Below are 27,132 nucleotides of genomic sequence, written 5' to 3'. Positions count from 1 at the left end.
AAAAAAAAAAAAAAACAAAAAACAAAAAACAAAAAACATTACCCTCTTCCCAAGGCAGAACCATAGAGATGAAAAATTAGGGCACTGACCACATGCTGTCTGACTTGGAATCCTGGATCCACCATTTACTACCTGCCTGCTATGGCTGAATTATTCATTCCCCAGTGTTTCAGCTCCTTCCCCCATAAGAAGAGGATAATAATGGTACATATCCCACAGGGTTATTATTATTCTGGGCTAATTCCCTCTACCGCTCCACTGCAAATGGCCAAAGTCCCACCCTCAGGGGCTTGTTTTCTGTTTACCATCCATACTTTTTGGTTTCCCATTTCTATACCTATGTTCAATTTGTTGCTATTTCTAAAACGCCTTTCTTCTCCAAGAAGCCCCTCCAGATATCTTCCTCCTTGGAACCTCCCAGGGAAATTTTTAAAAACAATTTCCTTCTAACGCTTCTGTTGTTCTATCCTGTATTATAGTCATGTGTGCATCTGTTTGCTCTTTCATTTATTCATCCTTTGATCTACAAGGTGATTAGTATCTGAATATGTCCAAAGTGCTGAAACTCCAAACTACATTATGAAGCTCTTGAAGACAATTACAGACTCTTGCCCACTTTTACATTCACCATAAACCTTGCTGTAGTAAACACAAGAAAAGTCTGAATTAAATTTGCTCATATAGCAAAGTAAGTCAACAGGTATTAAGATGGGTAATTTGTTCATTCTAAAGCGACAGATGGGAATCTGAAACAAAAAAAATTATCATCCAAAAGTAATTCAACCACCTTGCCCTACTCATTCATTCACTCGTGAACATCTACTGAGCACTTATTGTTGGCAAGGTATTGGTTTCAGTACTGGGGGTATGATAAGTATCATGCCCCATCATAATCTTGTGGGGGAAACCAATGAGATATTTTCTTATATATTTACTTGCTCATGATGCTGTAGCCAGTGGTGGTAAATATTAGCCAAAATGGCTACTGTGAGCCTCATCATCATAATTTGCCCTATTTGTCCTAGAATTGTGTTAGCGGTCAAAAACTTTATTAAAAAGCTGGGCAACAATATAAGAAAGTGAAAAATAAAATGTCATCGAATATGCACATATCACCTTGACATAATTGATATGATTTTAAAAGTACTCATCTAAAAAGGATGGATTTGATCGGAATATGCTAAAGTTGCTGCTTCTTATCTTGCACCCATAAGATTTAAGTCATTTAAGTCATACGTCAGTGGACATTCTCATTCTATGCTTACCAGCTATAGGATAGAGGTATTGGAGTTGAGTAGTTTGAAAAAAGCTTTTTTTACTCTTTTGACTTCTGATTATTCCCTTCAATGGTATGGAATGCTTCCAATTCACTCTATGAAGACTGGTGGAGGGAGGAATATATGGGAGCAGGGGTTATTAATTGTTAATTCAAACTCAAATATTAATTGTTAATTCAAACTCCCCAAATCCAATGTTGATAACTGGGTATGAAATATAGGAAATGAATCTTTGTCCTGAGTCTTTACGAGCCTGTCTGGATAAGGGGCCCGAAACCAGACCATCCTTCATGGGATGAAATCAGTACACCTCATTAGTGATGCCTAAAGATCTCCAAGTTTCTGAGATGCTGCATTCCTTCATGTCCACAAAAAGTCATATTTCTTCAGCGTGGTATGCAGACAGTACTAGAAGACAGAGTCATTAACAAGTTCTCATTCGTGTCAGCTTGTTGCCAAGAAATTAATGTGAAATAGCACGCACTGTTTTCCGGTGACTCCATCCAATTAATTAATCCATGTCATCATTGAAGACAAATACATGCTGAGATAAGACACAGAACAAACACTCTACAGGAGCCTCCCTCCATCAAGATGGGGTTCCATTAACTGCTGTTGCTATGACAACCGGTGTAAGAAGCCCTTCCGACATTGGCGGCAGAGGAGGAAGAGTGAGACAGGGGAGTTTGTTAGAGGAGGGATGTGGCGTGAAAGAAGACCAAGGCAAAAAAAAAAAAAAAAAAAAAGCCACCAAACCCAGACCTGTTTATGAAGTGAGAAATGGTTTTAGGGCAGCTGCTGCAAATTCTTTGACTAGCTTACATTTCCATTTGCTTCTTTTTTTAAGGTATTTGTTTTATGAAGACAGTGTTTGTCAGGTTATTAGCTTCTGATGGCATCTGGTACCAATTATAGAAATCTCTCTCCTGCACCCCAGCCCCCCTTTTGTGTTTCTCTTCCACTACAAACACCGCTTTTTGGAGGGCTGTTGTGTCCACCATTTTCCTGCCCTCCCCAAACATTCTTCTTTCTACCCAGAGCTCTGCTCTGCAAGCTCCCGTAGCAGATCTAGCAGATCGAGAATGCTAATAGTATGAACAATGAGTCTGAAAACTTCTCTACAAGCTCTATTCTTAGACAAATGGTAATGAAAATGGCAGCCACGAGGTCTTACAATGCCCCAGAGAGGTGGGAAGTTAGGTATTTATCTTGGTTTGACATACAAGGAAACCAAAGCTGCTTGGAGACTGGCTGGAGGCCACACAGCGAGTCAGAGGAAAATCCTCAGGCTGGAGCTCAGAGCCCTCACTCTCAGGCCAGCCTAGACCACGAGGCCACCTCCCCAGGGAGATGAGGCTGCTCTCCCTTTGCTTTCTTCTCAGTTCAGGAGCTAGCAGTATGGGCCAGGGAGAGCCAAGAAGCTCCTCACCTCAACAGGGCAGTTAGGGGGAAATACAGAATATTTAATAGTCTGTCTTCGTTTCAGGCGGTTTTCTTTGAAATGATAGCCAATCAAACTGTCAATATTTGTCCAGCTGCCACTGTCTGCAAGATGCCCTGCTTATTGTGTTTCCTCACTTGGCAACAGCTCCTCAGCCTTCCACCCACTTTTTTTCTGGATATTTCTCCCTATCCCATCGCAGTGTATTCTCAGGTAAGGATATGATGAATCCAGTCAGATGCCATTCACAGGCTTTTGAAGAGTAACAAGAGACAAAATTTTAAACCAAAGGAATGAGTTTTTCAGGATGGAATTTTAAGTCAATAGGCCCTTAAAAATCACTCTGTAGATGGCCACTTACCCATAATTCTAGCCCCCTTCATTGTCTCTCCACTTCTCTGATAAGCCTTTACTCTCTCTTCTGGTCATCACTCCCCAAGGTCATTATGTTGGAGGGTTTTAAAAAAAAATGTTTTCAATGAGGAATCCCTGTACCAAATGTTATATTAACCCCAGGCTATCCTCCTCTCATATGTAACCTGCTCATGGGTACCCAGGCACAACCCTAATACCATCCTCCCATAATGATGTTTGTGTTTCCTTTTGTTGGTTGGTCTGTGAGTGACACCTGTACTTGGGAAACCTCTGTCAGCACAGTTCCGTAAGAGAGTGGTCTCCATGAGGCAGAATTTCTCGATCACAGTTGTACACTAGACTCACTTAAGCAGCTTTAAAAAAGTATAGATACTCAGGCCTTGCTCCCTGGAGATTTTGATTCTGATGGCTTGCGGTGAAATTTCAGCATCTGTGACTTTACAGGTTTCAAAGTATTTGGTGCTCACTACAAGTGAAACCCAGCACCATCAAGGTCTGGTATGTGTAACCTGAAATATAGGTCAATAAATTCCATAGACCAAGACTATAAAATAATAAGGCTGATTCCAGGAGAACCTGGTCCCACTGCTTGATTATCACATGTCAATGTATTAAGTCATATTAAATCATATTATCAATGTATTAAGTCATATTATGATGTAGAAGGCATTAGAGAGATCAAAAGTATGCAACATTTTTCCTATTCTGAAGAAGATTTCACCAGAGCTGCAGAGAGAATAATGAAATCATGTGTTACTGATTATAAACCCAAGGCTGTTTCAGAGACAGTTTTAACACTGGGTATGATTTGACCTCAGTGAATGACCAGAATTTGGAAAGGCAAAAAAGATATCTTGGAAAGTAACCTCTGATACTTTACAAACAGAACACAGGTAAGGTGGTACTTCCAACACTTCAACAAAATCACCATTTCCTCCCCACCACTGAGAACTAAAGACACACATTATGTGAGTGGGTCTCTTAAATTATGATTAACAAATTTAGAGAATCTAAAGTGAAAGGAGTCCAGATCCATATTTGAAGACAGAGTTCCCTGCCTTATGGGGATTGCTGAAGAGCAGGGTAAGGCTGACCCCAGAAAGTAGACATCACTCTCTGCAGAGGGGACAGACAGACCCACTTGTCATGAGTTATCTCCCAGGGCATCCCTTTTTCGTTTTCCATTTCTTGAGGCCACTAGAAAGAATTTGGTCTAGTTCCCAGCCAAGATCCACATTGGGGAAGCTGGGTAGTTCCTGATGAATGGGTGAAGTCCTGGCTGTTCTGCCCACAGCTTCCCCATAGCTTTGGGTCCAAGGATCCCCTGGGGTTTGGAGCCATCCAAAGGGATTTTAGGAGACTACAGCACTATTCAAGATGCAAACAGAACTCACAGTGAAAGGTTACCTGGGTGGTTCAGTGAGTTGAGCATCCAACCCTTGATTCTGGCTCAGGTCATGATTTCAAGGTCATGAGATAGAGCCCCATGCTAACCCCTGTGCTGAGTCCTGAGTTGGGATCCATGCTCAACATGCAGTCTGCTTGAGATTCTGCCTCCCTCTCCTTCTACCCCTCCTCTCTGCTCATGCGTGCTAAATAAATAAATAAACAAATACATAAAATCTTAAAGAAAAAAAAAAAGAATCCATAGTGAAACCCTACTTTTCCCATGTGAGGGCTAATGGAAGATTATATGCTAAAGACCACATTTTATTGAACATGAATAATTCTGGAAGGGGGGAGGAGTGAAGGTGACATTTAACAATGATCTTAGAGGAACCACAGCTTTTAAAAGTAAAATGGACCTTAAAGATAATTCAACCCAAATTCCTCATTTTAGAGGTGGGGAAATGAGCCCAAAAGAAATGATGGGATATTCCAGAACACTAAGACTACAACATGGTAACCAAGAAACGTTTAATTAGGCTTTGGCTCAAACTCAAAATCAGAATGACATCAGCTCATGGACTTTTCTCAAATCAACACCCCACCCTCCCGTAGGCAGCCAGAAAAAGCTGACCACAACTTGATATCTGGAATCTAGGTTAGTTTAGTAGAAATTGTCTGGTATTTGTATCAAACATTTTGGCAAACGGCATGGTGTAATATAAAAACTAGAAGATCAAGGCCAATGTGACCTGGGTTCTGGTCTTGGCTTGTCCCTGCTTACATCTATGACCTTGGGCAAGTCTCTTAACTATTCTGGCCCTCTGTCTGCAAATTTGTAAAATGATGGGTTTGAACTAGGTTCTCTTAAATGTCTCTTCCAGTTCTAACATGATATTTAATTTCCCAGATGAGGTGATGGTGGTATTGAGGTGGGCATACAGGATACCCATGAGTGGACAGCAGGATGTGGTGGAGAACCCAAAAAAGAGTCTCTCACAGTCTTTCTTGCCCATTGCAAGTTTTTGCTTAATGTCCCAACTTTTCAGTTGCTTAGTTAAACAAAATATTGGAATTCATTTATCCAAGAAGTGCCACCATTGACCAAATAGCAATCCCAGCAGTTTCTGCAGAAACAGCTCTTTTAAGGTTAAATAGTAAAGAGGATCAGATTTCTGGCCATTCCCCTACTGTGTTTTATTGATTCTTATTGAAATAAGAGGGTGTGGGCTAAGAAGGAATATGCTCTGAATTTGGCAACAGGTGGAAGTAGAATGTACAGAATGTAGAGTGGACTGGAAGAAACGGAGTTCTCATTAATCTTGCTACCACCAATGGCAAAACCAAATAATAATAATAGCATCCATCCTTAGAGAGCTTTGCTGTCTCTCCAAACCAATACAAAAAGATACGGTCTCTACTCTGGCTCCCCTTCCTACCTCCTCCTCACTCTGGCACCATCTTTGCTTTGTAGGACAGGAACCGGATTAAATGTCAAGTATATTTCCATCAGCTCAACAACGCTGGTACTTTGAGGGGTTTTACTGAAGCATCATACCAATCAGGAAGGGAAAAGTAATTCAAGCTCTTTTCCTCTGAAGATTCTCATCTGAGAGAAACAGAGGAATCTCAGTAGTACTTCTGTTTCTTCCCTCATGACAGAGAAATGATGAATTATTGCACGAAGCAGACTTCTTCCATTTCTGCATGTTGAGAATGTGGAGGTTCCCCTGCTTCTCTATTGAAGGTCTGCTCCTTCCCTGACCCTTGGGAGAGGTCCATCTCTTCCTAGAATGTGACCTATTTGTAAGTTCGGGACTGGACTCTGGTGGCCCCAGTACGGGGTAATTTGCTTCACTCATTTCTAATTCTGGGCACAGTTTTTACCACGCCTGGCTGTAACACTAGAAGTCCCATCCAAATGCCCCATGTCCTTCTAAAAAGAAACAGATTTGCATCACATCACACAGCCCAAAGTGCTCCCTTTCAAAGCCCTGCCTCACCAAGGTTCAGAACCCATGAGTTTCATGTAGATGATAAAATATGCGAAATACCAAAGTAAGAGTCAAAACAATTGCTGGCTACTTGGCAGAGGATATGCTTCCTAGCATTGCATCAGGGAAGCAGAATCACCCAGCAGAAAAAACAACAGGGGCGTCTGCCTGCCTCAGTCAGAGAAGCACGCAACTCTTGGTCTCTTGGTCTCAGAGTTGTGAGCTTGAGTCTCATGTTGGGTGTAGAGATTATTTAAAAATTTAAAAAAAAAAAACTCTTAAAAAAAAGGAAATAGGGGCGCCTGGGTGGCTCAGTGGGTTAAGCCGCTGCCTTCGGCTCAGGTCGTGGTCCCGGGGTCCTGGGATCGAGCCCCGCATCGGGCTCTCTGCTCAGCCGGGAGCCTGCTTCCTCCTCTCTCTCTGCCTGCCTCTCTGCCTGCTTGTGATCTCTCTCTGTCAAATAAATAAATAAAACCTTTAAAAAAAAAAAAAAAAAAAAAAAAGGAAATAATCTGTGTGCATGCATGCGCGCGCGCGTGTGTGTGTAAATTATAAAAACATAAAATATATACATATAAATATTTTTTCCAGTTTGCAAAAGCAGTAACCATCTCCATGTGGGACACTTCCTAATAAGGAGTGAACACAGGAGCCCCCAAGGGATTGTACTGCTGATTCTTGCCCTACGTACTGTTCATCCCTGGATACCTAGTTCATCTGTTCATCTGGGAGTGACACCTCCCCAGCCACATTCACAGGCCTGGCCTGAGGAATCATGAAGTGCATGTAGCTAAGTGAGGGAACAGTCCAGTTCTGTGAATGAAGTTTAGTGGGCAGGAGCTTCCATCTGTGTCATTCCTCGAACAGCTCCTACAGGGCAGGAGGAAGGAGTAGCATGACTTCTCTGTGGCTCTGTGGAAGCTATGTAAACTCGGGTCTTGATGATTTGCAAGCTAGCACCTTGAATGAGTCTCAGATTCACACACAGAAGTTAAATAGGTGTTCTAAAACCAGTTCCAGTATCCATGTGAGGGGGGGTGCAGGTTTCCACACCTACAACCAAGAAATTCTGGGGCACCAGCAAAGTGTCTGAGCATTTAACTCAATCCGGACACTACTGTCCAGAGAGAGTGTCGGGTTCCGCAGGTTAAAGAGAGCCCTGCTACCAGACGGTCCCTGTCCCCAACTCAGGCACCAGCCATAAACCCAAGTGGCTACCTATACTTCTGACTGACTGGCTATAAATCAGAGGTTCTCAGTACCTCTTCCTTGGGTTTGATTAATTTGCTAGAGCTGCTCAGAGAACTCAGAGAAACATTTTACTTGCTGGTTGCCAGTTGATTACAAGATAATAAATAAATCTCTGGGGGCGCCTGGGTGGCTCAGTGGGTTAAAGCCTCTGCCTTCGGCTCAGGTCATGATCCCAGGGTCCTGGGATCGAGCCCCGCATCGGGCTCTCTGCTCAGCGGGGAGCCTGCTTCCTCCTCTCTCTCTGCCTGCTTCTCTGTGATCTCCGTCTGTCAAATAAATAAATAAAATTTTCAAAAAAATAAATAAATAAATAAATAAATCTCTGAAACAGCTGGGTGGAAGAGATGCCCAGGGCGAGGTACGGCAAAATGAACACGGAGCTTCCTTGCCCTCTCCAGGCATGCTACCCTCCCCAATCGCCGTGTGCTCACCAACCCAGAAACTCTCTGAACGCAGCCTTTAGGGTTTTTAGGGAGGCTTCAATACATGGGCTTGACTGACTGATTCAACCTTCAGCCCCTCCCTGTTCCCTGGTTAGCAGGTAGGACTCAAAGTTCCAACCTTCCAATCATGTGTTTGGCTCTACTGACAACTAGTCCAGTCCTTAAGTACTTTCCAAAAGTCACCTCATTCACATAACAAAAGACACCTTTATCACTATCAACACTTAGGAAATTCCAAGGGTTTGGGATCTGTGAGCCATGAACCGCAGACTAAGACCAAATATCACAATATTGCAGAAGTAGCACATAAAACACCATGTGTTGGACTGCTCTGGGAATCTCCCTCTCCTCTTTGGCTTCCTTTCCCCATGAAGTTTCTGGACTCCCCAACAGAAGCTTCACATTGTTCCCATCATATCATAATCTGGGGATTTGTCAGTCCTTGGTTGACATCAGATTTGGAATATTCCCCCCTTCTGTTCTTTTGTTCCCTCCAGCTCTCCCAACCCTTGCAATGTCCATGGCTCATCTGCTTATGGTAAAATGAAGGCCCAAAGAAGGGAGGGAAGGGACTGTCCTGAAGTCATGTGGTGAGACTGACGATGTAGCCAACAACAGGAGACAGGGGTCTGGACATTGGGCTTCCTGCCACTCCAATCCCCAGACTTCCTCCACATTATGGCCACATAGAACCAGACAGGGCCTGAGAGGCATTCCAGCCAGAACTTACGGTCAAATCCATCAACAGTGTCTGTCTACTTGGCAGGCTGGCAAAATGACAGAATCCTGGAAATACTGGTTTGTTTTTATTTTCTGTGGTCTCTCCACCAGCTGCTATGAATACAGAACATAAAGACATGGCCAGCCCTGAACAAAATTAAGAAGCAGGTGACATTTTAAACTCATCTCTCTTTTCAGTACCACTTTTTCTGTTTCTGGGACTCCCCAAAACTTCCAGATGCCTAAACTAGGTTGCATTTCAGCTGGGCCCTGGTCTATTTTTGAATTGCCAAGGTCCCTAAGAGAATAGTTGTGCTATAAAGTATTGATAACAACTTAGGATATTTCAACTTCTAGTAGTTATTTACTGTTTCAGAGACCCTTGGGGATCACCAAGACTTGAAGAAAATCATTCCTAATGATGGAATTTCAGACACCATGATAAGACACCGAGAAGCCGTTATTTCAGTTATTGTTTTGAAACCAGCCTATTCCTTAGAGGAAGATTCCAACTCCCAATGTTCATAATTTGTTTGTTCCTATTTCTAACTTTGGACCAAAAGCAGCCACCTAATCAGTTCTCAGAACACCTCCCACTAAGAATCATCTCGGACAAGGTAGTATTTTAATAAAAGCTATTTCTAGACTAGTCTAGTCATGCACCAATAAACCCTCAATGAGACCAAGTCTGTGACCTTTTCATTTTTCCTCTATAGCCCCTCAAGAACAAATAGTGGAACAGACTCAAACAGCTTACGGTGCCTCCCAAAGCAGACCTGTTGTTCACCAAGTCTGTCATTGGTCAGAAGAATCAAGAATCCTCTCCAACGACTCTCCTCCTTCCCTCTTGTTTTATGGACAAATCATTCTGGGAAAAGGAAGTTAGGCAAGGAACCTAGGGAACAATTGAGCAGTTATAATTCTTCCTTTGATTAAGAAACAAAAATAGATTTGATGTTAATTTGCTAAACTGCTTTGGGGAAGAAGATAATCAAATGAGTAGAGAAGTACAATACATATTTCATTTCTATAGTGCCTTTTCCAGCAAAGAGAGAACACTTCCCATTATCCTGGAGTATTAAAACCAAACCCTCTGCTAAAAACAAAAGAAGAGGAGCCAAACAAATGTTTTAACCTATAGTCCTTAGAAAAAGAAAAGAAGGAGTTCTTCACTTTGTGAGGCTATCAAAAGGAAGGTGAACTGAGTGCTGTGCAAAGAAATGAGCAGGGGAAGGAGAGGCCTGGCATGGTGTAGGGGCCCAATCCAGGCAGACAAGGAAGGGAAAGGGTTGGCATTTCAAATCTTAGGTCCAAATAATCGAAGCACAATAGGAATTGGTAAAACAGCAGCAATGAGGGTTCTAGGGAATAATGAAGCATGAAGCAAAATGACGGCTACTAGAGATGGAACGATCCTATTACGAAGAGCAGACTCACAAACTGATTACAGTGGGGGTGGAATGCCAAGGCGCTGAGCTGTGCTCTGGCTACATGCCCCTGGACTAGGGTTTGGAGGCCTTATAATCTAGCCCCAGCTCTACCCTTAATCTACAGTATAACCAAGAAGAAATATTTTGACACCTGGGTCCCACCATCTCCCAAACAGAAAACATGGCCACTTGCTCCCTGAAATTCCCTGGGGATTTTAAAGTCATAAAAGAGGAGTTCTATGGAAAAGCTCTCCTTTCTAATGCATCCCTCCACCCCCAACACAAATCCCATGTCTATAGTGAATTCTCCAAGGACAACGGAGGGTGACCCCAAAGTCTTCTGAACTTGGCTCACTGATGCAAGCTCTAACTTCTTGGTCAACAGATCCACCTTTTTGAGAAGAACTTTCTACAGCTAAAGAGATGTTTCTGTCACAGCACAGGCGTGCCATTGAAAGGGGTGGGTCGAAAGAGACAAGGCAGCTAGGGTAAGTCGGCTTGAGATACAGTATTAGCCCGGCATCTTACCGAAGTTTATAATTTGCGGATGGGAAACTCTGAGTTATTTGGTGATAGCCATGATATTTTCTCCCTGGATTATTTAGTTTTGCAGTCCCTGCTTCAGGAAACACAATCTGAAGGATAGAGGTGCCCGGAGACAACAGAGTTGACTAAGCTAGTACACATGTCCATAAATTTGCCAGTGCCACTGCATCCTGAGGCATTCCCAACCAAACCAGATACACATTATTCTTTGATTACTCAGTTTTAAAATGACCTACTCGTGTACTTCTCGTCGTTACACAAGCATGGTCCACAAAAGATGGCAAGTATGTTAATCATGTACATATACATTTTTATGTTAAGTATATGAGAGTCAGAAGCTGAACTCCAATGGATATCCACTATAGCAGTCTAGTAGTAAAGGTTTTCAATGCAAAAGGTAAATTCAAAGAGTTGTTGCTTTGCATATAGAATCATTCAAGAGCACAGTGTGTGTGTTCATTCTGTTTTCTTGATTCAGACTTTATTTGTTCATGCTTGGTTTGCTTTAAGTAAAGATAAAAATGCAGATCGATGCAGAAAAAGAAAAAGAAAGAGGAGAAAATCTGGCGATGACTCTGCTCTTCACAAAAATATTTTTTTTACTTAAAAAATAATACCTTTTTGAATGGCACAATCATTTAAAAAGCTAAATAATTTTAAAATGTTGTTATATAATTCATTACACATTAACTTTTTCTAAAAGATTGTCTTGCATAAAGGGAACACATATACACACATGCACACATAGCCACATTTTACTACACAAAAATCGCTAAAACGATGAACTCTCATTTACCCAGCATCATGAATAGAATCAGAATACAGATTTTCTAAACAAGTCACTTTTTTTATTTTTAGATTTTTATATGATTTTATGATTTTCCAGGAAACAGATATTACTGACTAAATTTCACTTTAATATATTATATAATATTATATATAATATATATAATTAGTATCTATTATTTATATAAATAAATATATAATATAAACAATATATATTTATATTATGTATTGTATATAATATATAATATATTATGTATTATAATCGAATTATTGTATCCTATATATTATATACTGTATCCTATATATTATATATAATTATACATATTATATATAATTATTGTATCTTATATATATATTATATATAGTATCCTATATATAATATATAATATACAAATAATATATAATTAATAATAATAATAATTCTAGTTGAGCCATGGAGAAGGTAGCTCTAAAGGTGGCTCAGACTTGGGATAAGAAAAAATGGACTAGGGATAGAATACGGATGGATATGGATCATTGCTAAAACGGATATGGTATAACTAGATAATGGAGAGTTGAGGGGACATTCTCCAGTAAAAGAGCTGCTTAGATAATCCACCTACCAAGACCAGGGAATGTCTAGGAGAAGACCTTTCTCTTAGAATCACCGTTCTTCCTTCATGCTTTTTTTTTCCCCAAATATAATTTGAGGGAGGGCAGCAGGGTTTCTTGGATGGTAGTAGACATGGATATATTTCTGAAACAGTTTCTAGTCTTATAATAGAAAGTTCCCTTACTAAAAACAAATTTCTTGGATTCTAGTCTTAGTTTTGCTAATCTCAAATAAGGTGAATTGGTATACCCTGAGTCTCAGTTTCCCTAACTGAAAAATGATTCTTGGCACACTGTAGGCACTTAATAAATATTTTTGAATAATGAGTAGCCCATCACTTTCTATGCACAGATATACATGCACATACACACACATGCACACACCCCATATAGAATAACTGGTTTTATAAATCCATTTACATTAAACTTTTCAGAAGCTTTCTTCTACTTGAAGTAAAATACAGCAACACATACACGATGTGTACACTCACACTCTCACACACATATCCATTGTATTAGACCTAAACTGTTACATGAATCTACTCTTCGTTATCCACAGTGAGAAAGAGGATCAAAGCCTGACTATAAATAGTTAACAAGACAGAGTGAGAACAAGAGAGAGAAGAAAGAACTTAGGTTTCTACATGGATATTCATTTGAAATGATTAATATCCCATTCAATGGTAGATTGGAATACTTGGCATTGATAAGCTATAGTTTAAGGCAAACCTCAGAACCCACTACAATTTTATATTTATGAATATCTATTACTTGTTTTCCATCTCAATCAGAATGTGTATTTATACTGAATAAGTTAATGAGGTATTTATACTTCATGTTTGCCTTGGACTTAAAATAAGTTCAAAATATTAAAAAAAGAAAATATGCATTTCTAGTTAGGTCAAATCTACTTAGAAGTTATACTGAAAAGTGGTCTGAGGATTAAAGCCAGGACCTTAAAGGAAATCTAGCTGGAGCATAAAAGGCAAAGAGCAAAAAGGGATTTCTTCTGGGTTCTTTGACAAGATCTTTCCTGTCACCTTGCCATCCTAGAGATGCCCCATGTAAATATTGCTTTTTGTCCAGTTAAAGTGATGTCATGTGTTCATAGTAAACGTAACTGGAGAGACTTCCAGGAAGAAGGGGCATCTCTTCTTGATTCCCATGTGTTATTCTCTCCTGTCCTCTGCAGCTCTTGACGTCTGACAGGGCTTCAGGCCAGTGGTGTTTACCCCATAAGGACTTTCAGGGCCACCCTGCACATCTCAGCAAGTTCTACCAGCACTCTAGCTGGAGCAAGTCTCAAAGGTGTGCCAGGGATTGCCTTCCTAGAAAGTTTCACCAGTGACTAGTGGATGACCTCCCAAAAAGTGTCAGCAGCACCCCAATGGCAGCTTTCCAGAAGTTCCAACAGTGCCTGAGCAGGCAGCTTCCTCATGAGCCTTGATCAGCCCCCCAGTGGGTGGTTTCCTGCTTGCTGGTCCCCGTCAGTGAAACCTCAGCAAAATTTCTGTGCCATGCACTGTACCATCTCCGAACCCACTCTGATGAAAACCAAATCACAGGCTTAGGTGGGGAGCCTTCTCCACATTTGTTCCTTCTTTCGATACTCTTCCCTCACTTCCAAATGTAATGACTGCTCCCTTTATCCACCATTCTTCTATTCATTAGGGTTCTCCTTACCCTTAAGTAGTTAATCCTTCGTAGTTCCCCTAAGTAGTTTCTAGTTATTTTTATTACCCTTTCCCTTTTCTAATTACTGTATCCTCACTGGAACCCAACCGGCATAGAATGGAACTGCAAGTGGTACCAGGACATAGAGTCACAAAGGTAAGATCTGGGGGATCAGTTTTGTTGTGCCTTCAGGCTTGAGTACAATATGGAGCTCCTTGTCAATGGGAAATGGGATGCTAATGGTTTATAACATGCAGTGGGATAAATAACAAGCATTACCTTTGGTCAATGGTGATGAAGAGCCAACTGCAAATACGTACCCTAAGAACCCAAGTGACTGCCGACTTAATGGAAGCTGTTCTCTACGCTGCTGCCGAGTATGTCAGAGCAGTGACAGGGAAGAAAGCACACCGAAGCCAGGAAGAGAAGCCCTTCCTCCTGCAGTGTCTCTCCCTTTCTGATAAAATTGAACATTGCATCAGCCGGCAAATGATAAATATTAATAAAATCCTGTTCTAGCATTACGCAGGCACATGCTGAGAGCGCCTGGAGAGCTGAGAAGCAAGAGACTGATCAGTGGCACACCTTGGAAAAAGAGGAATGGAGAAAAAGAAAGATGAGGAATGGTGTGAAATCTGCCATGGGTGGTGCTCCTGCCTGGTGCTAGAATGTGCTATGTACTCCACATGCACACTTCTCAGTTAATCTCACAAAAATGCTATGAGGTAATTTCCCCCTGTTTCCCACTTAAATTCCAACAGTACAGAAAAAAATATGAAAACTCTCATCAATATCAAAAACCAAGACTGACAGCTGGAATCTGTGAAGATTTCCTCCTGATTTCAAAATGTATTGAGAGTTGAACTGAGAAACATTATTGGAAGCCAAAGCATGCATTTTTTTTCCTGGGGGGGGGGGAGGCAAATAAGGAATAAAGCCATGCTAAAAGAAGAGAAGGAAAGGGTCATTCTTTCTTCATTCTCTGGCTTCTCTTGAGACCGGCCAACTGGTCACAGGTCTGTTTTTTATCCTTTAGTCCTCATCAGTACCACCCTTTCATTACTGACTCTGAGACTTTAGGTCAGGAAGTATGAGGGTCTTGATCCAGTGGGGTGGGAGAGAGTGCGGGGTGAGGGAGAACCACTGGCAATGGCCATGGAAGCCGAGAAGATAAATGTTCCAAAGGTAAAAATACTACAGGGCCCTCAAGATACTAGAAGCTTGAGGGCCATGAAATAAACTTTCAGAATAAACAGTGCCACATAGCAATATGCCTTGGGCTCACTGGCAACGACAATAGCAAATGTTAAAAATAAATGAAAGGCAAGTATTTACCAAATAAATATAAACAGAAGGAAAGCAGGGATGGAAATTTAAATTCCAGACAAGGTAGAATCGAAGGCCAAAAGCATTTAATGGAGTAAAAGGGTTGGCACAAGTTTTGATCCTAATGAAGATAAAAGAGTCACAAGCAGTTATGCACCTAATTCTGTAACATCAAATTTTAAAAGGCAGAACTCTCTGAAATCCAAAGAAAAGTTACGGAAGCCCAGTTGTTTGGGAGATGACAGTGCAAACTGTTACAGAGAGGATGGGTAGAAACATCAGTAAGAAAGTGTAAATGTTGAAAAGACAGGAGTGGCCGGAAGTTTTAACCATTATAATCAGCCCAATGCCCAGGAGGAGATGATGTTCATCCTCGGAAGATTCAATGCTGGTAGATCTGATGAATCTGTCACCCAGTAGGGGGAGAGATGTTTCCATTACAGTATGCCCATGTAACTAGAAGAACAAAATTCTGTTGTAGGAGAAACCACACACCCATCACCAATTCTTGCCACTATTAGTAAATTCTTCTAGACTTGACTGTGTGAATTTCCAAAGTAGATAAGAGTCCTGATGATCTGGAAGCTAATCCACTCTATTAGGCAAAGTAACCTATCAGTGCCTGGAGTGTATCTTAGACACATTCCAAATTCCATTGCATCAATCACAGAAGTGGTTTCCACTTCTCCAAGCCAAAGCCCTCAACACAATCCTGGCATGGCTGGGGGTCTGCCTGATCGTCCAGCTCATGGGATGCTGTGGCAGGTTATGTAGGACCTTTCCCTAAATGGCTAGAGCCAGAGAGCAGGACTGAACTGAGCTCTAATTGAGTACCAGTGGCCTGAACCAATAACACTAAACTTGGTTTTCAAGGCTAATAGTTCATAATCAGTAGACTAAGCCGAAAGGTTCATAAACTGGAAGCCATCATAGGAGAACAAGAAACAAGAGAGAGAGATCAAAGCTAAAGGTCCAAGGTAAGGATCATAAATATCACTGCAGAGCTAGACAGGTTTATTGGCCTTCAGCTGAGATTCTGTTGGGCTGGTTTAAAGATGCAGAGTTGTAGGAGGGACAGGCCATTGGTCATTAATGGTTAAATACAGAATGGATAATACATCCTCTACTGCCAGGCATCTGCCAGCTCTCCATTGCCCATTTTAGTATTAATGGAATTCAGGTCATAAGGGGTAAGAATGAGGCAGCCAGGAATCCCTCTCACTATGCCCAGAATTTGAGGGTTTCATATTATGATCTATCCACATCTACAACTGGGATTGATATAAAGATTAAAAAAAAAAACCTTCTATTTTTTGAGAGTACACAAGAGCAGAGATTTAAAATCTGTTCACAAAGAACATATATGAAATCTATTAGGTTCCCTGTGTATCAAAACTTACTATATTGTACTGATTTGCTGGCTGAGAAGGGAAGCCAATTTGCATGGCTCCTGTCAGTCACATGTGGTTTGGAAATGCTTGTGCATTCCAGATACACTCTGTGTAAACTGGAGAATCATATCCTATTTCTACTGGTTTGCATGCATGCATATAAAACTTGTTTTTCCCACAGTGCCAAATGAAAATAAGTGAACGAGCAGCAGTGATCACAATTGATCAACTTTGTCAGAGCTTCACAGCTGTGATGGTGAGGGGAATTCTTGTCCCTCAGGTCTAGAGAGGCTACGACTTCTGTTTTTTTCTGTTTTTTTTTTTTTTTTTTCAGTTCTGTTCCATCCAGCATTCAGAGATAAAGTCTGTTACTAACATTCAATGCATTTTCTGACACCTACTATGTACCAGGCCCTCTGCTAGGTACTGAAAGATACCACATGGAATTTCCACTAGAGAGAGCTCAGAGCTTAGTGGAAAGGAACAATAAGTAAACAAACAGTTAGCACCCAATGCAATAGTTGCTTCTGCAGCGTGTGGGTTAGATACAATGCCCTATGGAAACAGGCAAGGAGTCTGCCAAGATTTTACAGAAGAAGGTGAATCCTGATGGTGAAATGTGAGTTGATGCAAGAGCTGGAAGGCATTCAAAAAAGTAGGAACATAATGTGCAAAGACATGAAACTCATCAAGAACACATGTTTCAGGGACTTGAAAGAGGTCTGTATGGCTTGAGGCCAGAGGTAGAGCAAGCAGAGAAAATCATTTGAGAAAACCTAAGGCAATAATTCTAGTAAACAATGTTATTTTAATAGCCCACAATCCTGTGTTAATACTTGAAGATGTTTGCTCAATAAGGATACTTAAGAGTTGCAGACAAATTAACTCATGTTACAATGTCCAACATCCAGACTCTATTCCTTATTGCTTTTCTCTTTCTAGCATTTACAACACCTGGCACACAGTGAGTTCCCAATTAACAAACTATCATTATTGTATGTGGTAGATGGCCTCTAACATGGCCTCTAGGGATGCATGCCCTTGTGCAAACACTTCCCCTTGAGTTGGGCTGGACTTATTGACTCAAATCTAATGAAAAGAATTTGCCAAAGGTAATGGATTGTCACTTCCAACATTATGTTATAAAAAGGCTGTAACTTTTTTATGGTCTCTTATAACTTTTGGGTGGTCTCCTATGTACTCACCCTCTCTGGTTCTTTTTCTCTTTTGGATCTTTAGCTGCTGTATCATTGGATGCTCAGGCAGCTTATGGAGAAGTCTATGCAGTAAGGAAACAAACCCCATCTATGTGAGCATGCCTATTGCTAGTATCAGTATGAGTGAACCTGGATGCAGGTCTTCTGAGGCCTGCCAATCACCACATGGGTGAGCTTGAAAGTGAAATTTCCAGCTCCACTTGAGCCTTCATTATGGTAGCTTAGGTCAACAGCTTGATGGCAACCTCATAAGAGACTCTAAGCCAGAAGCACCCAGCTGAGTTGCATCCAAGCTCCTCTCTCATGGAAATTGTGATAAGCCACTAAATTTAGCTATAATTTGCTATGCAGCAAAAATAACTGATATACTACATACACACTACTCCTAGTCCCTCATAAAGTCGGGCTTCTGGTATACCTAGTTTGGTCATGGTGGTATCAGAGCTTCTATCTGGTGATTGAGCACTGCCTGGAAACTTTTGTTACTGGGATCCCAACTGCCTTGACATCTCACTTCTTGAGGGAATGAACTTGGTTACCTATAGTCCCATTCCACTGATTAGACCACTCATAGAATGAGTCCAGTCCTGCTGCAGCACAGACCACTGTATGGCCTGCTCCCTCCAGCTTCTGGGCCACCCTTGGGCACACCAACACTATAAAGTACAGTCCCTCTACTAATTGAGGCAGAGAGCTCAGATGACAGCTATCTAGATGACTACTATCACAGATGTCCACAGAAAGACCTATGTAGATAATATATTCCTGATTTCCATATGTAACTCTAACTGATTATATGACATGCCTTGAAAACTAATTGTGAAACTTGCTGTATACACTGTCCAGGTGGGAACAAGTGGAAAAATATACATTGCTCAGGGAACATTGAGTTTTTGGCAGAGAATTTTTGGCAGTTTATATAACCATGTTGATTTGAAGGCCGTGGTTTTATATGTAACAAAAGATTTTAAGACCTTGTAAAGATGTTAAATATTTACATAAAAAATTATGCTCAGCTAAGAAAAGAGCAACATATAAAATCCAAGTGTGCCTTCTATGAGTTGTTCTTTACTTATTTCTTGTGCTTTTTTAGTAGTTTTTAGAACCACTTTGTAGTTAGTGATTAAGCACCCACTGAAAACAAAATGTATATATGAAAATGATAGTAGTATATCACAACCACAAAAAAAAAAAAAAAACAGGGAAAAAAAGAGAGAAAGGTGACTCTGTACCTCTGTCCCTGATGATTTTGTCCCTCATGTTCTGGGCTGCATGTATCGAGATTTGGAGGACTTATGTGGGATGATGTCCTTAGAGCCACTGCCGAGATGCCCACCAATGGAGATGAGAAATTCAGCAGCACTGAGGTGGTCTGGTGGGAAAGGACATTCAAGTGATGGGTCACATTGATAACCAGTGGGTTTTGCTGGCATGACAGCTCATGGGTCCCTGAAGAGAAATAAGGAGATGAATAATATTGTGAGCCATTCACATAGCACCATGTTCCCATATCTAGTATTCCTTTTATCTTCTCAATAGCTGTGTACTATAGTCAAGGTCACAAACAATATCCAAGATGGACGCCAAGCTGACTCTGGGGTCTACTGGATCATCCTGCAGGGGCCCTGAAGCAATCACTGTCAGACTCACCAAGAGAGTGGTTGTTCCCACTGACATCAGTCAGGTGAACAGTCACTGTCGGCCGCTGATGTTCTCTGAGTACCGGGCCATCAGACACCAAGAAGATGAAAATTGCCGAGGCCATTCCTGGTCTACTGAAACACACCTGGGTGTAAGCACATATATGTGTGAGTCATCATTCCCACCAGGCTCTTAAGGCATGTGTCACAATATTTTTACACTTCTCAGTTCCCCACTTTTAAAGTAAGAACTCCCTTCTCTTTTACTTATGAGAAAAATACGGAGTAGGCACAGGACAGCCTGTAGGCACAGAAATCAAAATTGGATAAAAAAAGGTAACTTTCAGCTACTAAGCATCTCATTTTTTTTAAAGATTTTATTTATTTATTTGATAGACAGAGATCACAAGCAGGCAGAGAGGCAGGCAGAGAGAGAGGAGGAAGCAGGCTCCCTGCTGAGCAGAGAGCCCGATGTGGGGCTTGATCCCAGGACCCTGGGACCATGACCTGAGTCGAAAGCAGAGGCTTTAACCCACTGAGCCACCCAGGCACCCCGCATCTCATATTTTTTTGATATATTTTTTTATAACCTCAACTGTTCCTTTTTTTTTTTTGCTTGGACCCATGTCTTTAAATTTCTCAAGATCACTGAAAGAGAGAATTGCAAGAGACAATAAATCACTGCATAGCCAGTCAATCTTATCTCCAAAGTGGGAGAATTGGGCAGGAGTCACCAAGCTAACATTCTGCTGTGAACCGGCATAGTTCAGAACATAGTTCATCTTTCCCCATCCTCCTGTCTTCCCCCTAAACATTTTATCTGAAACTCTCACTTAGCATGCAGACTACGACATGAGAGGCAACTTCGGTGTCCATTGTTTCTGAAACTAGAAGCTGCCACACTGTTTATTCTCACGCATTTCTGCTGGTGCCTACCCTAACTATGGGTGAAAAGTAAGCCAAAATAACTCATTCAGGGACAGGAAATTCAGTTATTTATAAGGAATAATCCTAGATGCTTAGGATGATTAACAATAAAACAGTCTTTCAAAGGAAACTATGGGAGTTTTGTCCCTGGAAAATCTTTAATACAAAAGAAGACATTTTCTAGATTGGGAAATGACCTGGAGAGCTTATTTCCCACACTGAAATTATTTGATGTAGTATTCTAGTTTTGTTTTACATCCTTTAGCTCAATATTACTCTTCATTTCCACTGAGAGTAAATCTCTACGTTACCTGATATTACATGGTTGCTACATTATGAGATTCTGGAACTGGACCTCACAAAATTCTCTGTGCCTTTCTGTGGCTTTTTATCTGGTTCTGAGGGTGACAATGCTCCAGGATAACAACGCTCCAGGATAACTATTCTCAGGGTTAAAGAAGGGTATATCTAGTAGCAGGGACCTTTTCTAAAACTGGGGAAGACAAGGATAAAACGTGTTTTCCATTTTAACAAGAATTCTTCCTTGTGTGGAGGCTGATTTTTCCTGAGTCTTGGTGGTGTGTTTATGGAGTGTCCGTTTGCACTGCTGGATTAATTAGGGTGATTTTATGATTTATGATTTTATGCAGTGGTCAATGCAACACAGCTCTCCCTTCTTCCTCTCCTCCTTTGAGGGAAAGACCAGCCACACTCTCTTTTTACAGTGTCTTTGCCCCCCTCGTTTCATTTCCCCTCTTTGAAGTAATAAATATTCCTTTATAACTTAAGAAATAGTCAGTCCCATAGGTTATGGCTTGCAATACGAGGTCCTTTGTCCCTGACTGGATGAGGGCTAGACATGAAACATACCATAAGGTAACCAAGAGCCTAACTCAAGCCCTCAACTGCAGCAGCAAAGGACATCAAAGTCCCTTGGGACCAAAGAGATCCCACAACCTCTTCCTTTTCCTACACCACAAAAGAGACTTGAGTACTGAAAGAAAGTTCCGGGTTGTTTCCTGAGCCAGGAACAGGAGTCCAAACAAGTACATGGTGGCTTTACCCCAGTAGGCCTCAGACTTGAAGAATGGGGTGGGTTCAACAGGGAACAGGAGCGCTCAGTCTTCCCACCTTCTCTTGGGCCCCCAAACGGACACCATCCACCTGAAACTAATTAGGAGGGGTTGGTCTTATGATGGTGTGGATTTCTCTGTCCTGAGGGCCTGTGCCCCAAAACTCCAGCTCATTTTGCATCTCCTGGCAACATGCCTCCTTGCTCTAAGGGTCTTTGAACCAAATCCCTTTGAACCTTACAGCCTACTCCCGGTGGCAGCATCTCTGTGCCATGATCTGTGGGAAAAGCTAGGCCAGGATTTCTAGGCTATGACTTAAGCAGGAAATCACAGGTAAGACTCACAAAAGAAGAACAGGCCCAGGAATGTTGGGCTACACGAAGCAAAAAGAGACAAGGGTTTGGTCAAGGTACAGGATGCTGAATCTGTGGCATTTCCTCTCACAGTGACACAGATGTAACTGAATGTGGTTCTCAGCTAAATACCAGATATGCCCAGGACAGCAACCAGATGCAAAGAACATATGAACTCTCATCTGACTTTTGGAGCCTCTAAAGCAGATACTAGATTGAATCCACACATGTGTGCATAGGCCAGGATAAAAAGAACCGAGTAAGTTCACTGTTCTGGAGAAAGGGTTGGCCAGGCAGAAACCTCAATGTGACTCTTAGCTCCATCCCTACTAACTGGTTAAGGCTGAGCAATCCATCCTTCCCCTCTGAGCCTAGGGTCCCTCTTTTGCACATCTGAAACGCAGACTACTACCTACTTCATGAAGCTATGATGAGGATTAAATGAAATCATGTGAAAGCTGTCCTATAGGACAGTGCCCATCATCTAGTAAGAAATCAACGTTCAGAAGTTAATTCACAAAATAATTCCTATTTCCAAAGAGAAATATTTTTTCATTTCATTTACACTTCTGGAAGACAAGGATAAAGAATAAAATTTAAAAATAAAACACAAACTATGTATTTTGGTGTCTAGAGAATTATGCTTTTCTAAAACCTGTAGGCTAAAGAATTTCATCTATGCTATTTTAAATCAGCATTTGTAGAAATCTGAATTGGTAAACCAGGTTCTACTTCTAGAGCCATTGGCAATATCCAAGGCTTTTGGTATAGAATCTAGGTCTAGTTTATTAATGGAATCTATGAAAAATGTATTTTATATACACAACTCTTTTAATAGATTTTTTAGAAAATTCAGTTCAATATGTGTTTATCAAAAAAACCGACTTTTGCTATACATATATAGATAAAAAAACTTCTCAATTTGACAGTATAATTAGAATGCTGAGTGTATTCCTTATTTAAACAAAGGTGATTATTTTTATTGAGGTATAATTAACATAGAGTGTTATATTAGTTTCCAGTGTACAACTGGATTTTATAATTCTATGCATTAGTCAGTGCTCAGCACGATAAGTATAGTCACTGTCTGTCACCAGACAACATTTCAACAATCTTACAGACTATATCCCCTATGCTGTACCTTTCATCTCTGTGACTTACTTTGTTTAACTGGAAGCTTGTCCCTCTTACTTTATTTCTTTATCCACTTTACCCATCCCCTCACTCACCTCCTCTCTGGCAACCATCTGTTTGTTCTTTGTATTTAAGAGTCTGGCTTTTTAGTTTCTCTCTTTTTTTTCTTTGTTTGTTTATTGGTTTTGTTTCTTATATTCCACATATGGTGTTTGTCTTTCTCTGACTGGCTTATCTCACTTAGCATTAAACCCTCCCGCTCCATCCATGTTGTTGCAAATGTCAAGCTTTCATTTTTTATTATGACTGAGTAATATTCCATTGTATATCTCTAAATCAGTCAATCTATCATCTCTCACATCTTCTTTATCCATTCATTTATTGATGGACACTTGGGTTGCTTCCACATCTTGGCTATTGTAAATAACGCTGCTGTAAACATAGGGGTGCATATATTTTTTGCATTAGTGTTTTCATTTCCTTTGGGTAAATACCCTGCAGTGGAATTACTGGATTGTGTGAGGTTTCTATTTTTAATTCTGAGGAACCTCCATACTGTTTTCCACAGTGTCTGCATCAATTTGCATTCCCACCAACAGTACACAAAGTTTCCTTTTTCTCCACATCCTCACCAACACTTGTTCTTTCCTGTCTTTTTGAATCTGGTCATTCTAACAGGTGTGAGGTGATACCTCATTGTGTTTTTGATTTGCCTTTCCCTGATGATGAGTGACATTGAGCATCAAAGATGTATCTTTAAAAGTTTCTCTCCCACAGCTAAATCACAGATAGGTTAACATAATATTATAGCCCACACTGTTTTCACTATATACAAAACATACAATGAACTTTAAGCTCCTGGATGTAAAAGATAGTTATTCGCTGGAATGGAGACTTTGGCAACATGGAGTGCTACTTATTTGATCCCATGCCACTTTTGCCAGTACGATGTGACATTTCTCTCATCAACACCCCAAATGTTTTGTGTGAATAGCTTCCCCTTCAGGAAAAGAGCATCAAATGCACCCCCTGGGGAACTACTCAGATCTGAAATGAGCAGCAGCCATCCCTCAAGAGAAAAATCCAAGATACTTAGAGGTCAAAGAGGTCATTAGCTTCATGTGTTTATTATTTGTTTTAACAAGAAGATTACATTCATGTGTTACACTAGCAATACAAAATTAATTAGAACTTGGCTCTTAAGAAGAAAAACTATAGCTAGATGTTAGAAGGAGACAGAATCTTTCAGAAGAGCAAGTATTTCTCGGGACTGAGGAACGGTCTCAAGATAGAGGATCCAGTGAAATTAGACAGTGAACCTATTGCAAAATACTCTGAAACAGAGAAACACAGATTGGAGAAATAGGTAGACAGACAGATAGATAGACACAGACTGATGTACAGATGTGGAAAACAAGTCCACCACACAAAATGACATTTTTTGTCTAAAGTCTGAACATTAACTACTAGACAGAACGTCTGGCTCCTGGTGAGGGGCAAAACTGAAAGAATGTTTCCCTCGAGAACTGTTTGGGCTTAAGAAATCCCTCTTCAATCTGCCTACTGGGTACAGGCACACTCAATATACTCCCAAGCCAAGTATTTCAACTTCCAGGTCATCCTTTCTGGTGGTCACTGGATAACAGATCCTGAAACTATACCACAAACTTGAGAAGAATCTTTTCTGAGGTTTTTAAATGCTTTTGGTTAGTTACTGGGTTGTTATTTTTTTCTGTGCCTTTCCAGTTTCACTCATCTATGGCATCTCCTGATTCTAGAAAGGGAAGGCCCTTGAAGACAAGAAAGAGGGCAGACACTGTATTCTCTTTGTATAGCACTTGACAGTGTGCCAAGGATGATCTCATGTCTTGCTAGAGCCTCCATAAAATTCCTTGGGTTTTTATTCCTATCTGGTATTTATACCTATAATATCCCCAGGACACAAAGGCTATATTATAGAAGTGAAAAGTAGGTTCTGAGGAGCTTAAGTGACTTCTTCTAGCAAAATACTAGAGAAGTAGGAATTTGGGTTTTCCAACTTCAAGTTGGGTATTCTTTTGACTACCCAGTGGGTCTTAATTTGGGGTGAGCAGGAAGTCACAGATTCCCTAGAAAATTTGTTGATACTCATAACCTCTATTTCCCCAAAAATGAAGTCACATAAACACTTGGGAATAAAAGCTTCATACAGTTGCTAGGCGCTAAGTGAACCCTATAAAGGCATTTGTAGTCTAGTTAGGGGTCAGCAGAAATCAGATTAAGAATGCTTGCACTATTAGGGTCAGTTGATTGAGCATCTCACTCTTGATTTCAGCTCAGGTCATGATCATGGGGTTCCTGGCTGGGATTGCACCCCATGTCCAGTTCTGTGCTCAGTGGAGAGTCTGTTTGAGGATTCTCTCTCCCTCTCCATCTGCCTCCCCCAACCTCAAATAAATAAATAAAGAATGCTTACACTATTGGTTGAGCCATATGCTTTTTTTGTAGGTGAAAAATTACCAAATGTTTCATATGGCCTACTCAATAATAGATTGTTGTCTATGTAGACTTCACAAATTGACAATAAACTTCACAGTTTTATTAATTAATTCTCAACGTTTCAAGGGATTTTTAAAAGCTTTTTTTAAAAGATTTTATTTATTTATTTGACAGACAGAGATCACAAGTAGGCAGAGAGGCAGGCAGGAGGGGGCGGGGGTAGTAGCAGGCTCCCTGATGAGCAGAGAGCCCAATGTAGGGCTCAATCCCAGGACCCTGAGATCATGATCTGAGCCAAAGGCAGAGGCTTTAACCCACTGAGCCAACCAGGCACCCCAAGTTTCAGGGGATCTTACCTGACATTCAGAACTAATGGAGGAAGGGAGGCTCTGAAGCAACCAGCCTCTTGCTACTGAGCTGTCTCAGTAGTTTCCATACATGAGGATGTGAGTCAAAATGGGGAATGAGTTTTGAACCTGGTCTTACTTCCTTTCTCCCTTGGTATTAGTCAAAACCCAGGTGATATCCTATGTTATATTCCTCCATAGGACAAGTGAGGCTATAAACACCATGAGTTTATGTGATTCTCTTTTTAGAAGAGTGAAGTCAAGTTGTCATTTTGTGAAATGAAGATGGAACCACTATTATGACCCCCACCATCCAGGGGGAGACAGTTGAAAATATATGACCCAGCAAGTCAGTGGAAGGGCTCAGATCAGAATCAGCTTATTATCTCAATTCCTTCTAACAGCATTTCCTCATCTGTGATTTTAGACACCAGGGCTAAGTCTGCAGAGGCTCTGTGTTAGAAGAGCTTGTGGAAGTCAGAAGGGAGCTTAGAAAGAGGCTAACCAAATCTGTAGCAGATACTGCAGTGTGGGGGTCCACCGTGTGATCTGGGAGACACTGTGAGACTGCTTCCTTCATGACTGAGCACTCAGGTCACAGAAAAGTTTCCTTCTGAGGAGACTTTGCCCTCTGAGGAAGAAAGACTCCAGAAGCTTATGCTACTTCTGTGGAGAAACCCATGTCCAATGACCTTTAGATAAGAGTGAGTAGTGTACAAGGTAGGAGAACTCTATCCCAGCTCCCTTTGGGAGGTTGATGCCTTCACATGGCTGTCTCACAACCCTTCTCTCTCTGTACTCCCCTGTTCTTTCATTCCCTCACAGGTGTTGATCTTAGGGAAAGTTCTTGATAAACTTCAGCATGCAAATCTTCACCTCAGAATCTGAAACCTGGGGACACTCCATACAAAACAAACTCTGAGACTGAGGAAGGGTATTACAGAATATATATGGAGAATGCTTTCTGGGGAACAAGAATGCGTAAGTGAGGGGATGAAGGGGCACACTGTAGAGCCAGGCAAGCTTCTCCCACCTCTGGATGAAAAGCATTGCCATCCCAGTTATTCATGAAACTTAGACTCGGCTAAGATGTCACGTCTAGAGCCTGCAAAAGCTTCTGTGCAAAATAAATAAAAAGATTAGTAAGAATCAGATAGGAAAGTGGAAAATGAGTGCTTTCCCCTCTAGGGATAAACTGTTGAGCCACTGGGAGATGGAATTCCTCTTTCAATGCACTAGACTTGTTTTTGGTGGAAATGAAGGTCATATATACATAGTCACTTTTGCTTTGCAGGTTTCCCAGGGAATGTAGGGATCCACATAGGTTAATTT

At 41.0% G+C, this 27,132-nt stretch overlaps 1 protein-coding gene across 1 annotated transcript in view; it reads right to left on the bottom strand.

Moving 5' to 3' along the window:
* Positions 1 to 27,132, bottom strand: part of PAPPA2 (pappalysin 2) — a 288,850-nt gene that overhangs the window by 82,436 nt on the left and 179,282 nt on the right. Inside the window, exons 12-13 of the mRNA XM_013061142.2 lie at positions 19,499 to 19,634; positions 19,081 to 19,297 (exon numbers count right to left, since the gene is read on the bottom strand). Coding sequence (XP_012916596.1) covers positions 19,081 to 19,297; positions 19,499 to 19,634 — 353 coding nt within the window. The remainder of the gene's footprint in view (positions 1 to 19,080; positions 19,298 to 19,498; positions 19,635 to 27,132) is intronic.

This window comes from Mustela putorius, unplaced genomic scaffold, assembly GCF_011764305.1.
Source record: "Mustela putorius furo isolate JIRA1106 unplaced genomic scaffold, ASM1176430v1.1 tig00003942_pilon_pilon_pilon, whole genome shotgun sequence".
Taxonomy (NCBI): domain Eukaryota; kingdom Metazoa; phylum Chordata; class Mammalia; order Carnivora; family Mustelidae; genus Mustela; species Mustela putorius.
This window is presented reverse-complemented; position numbering and strand designations above follow the sequence as displayed.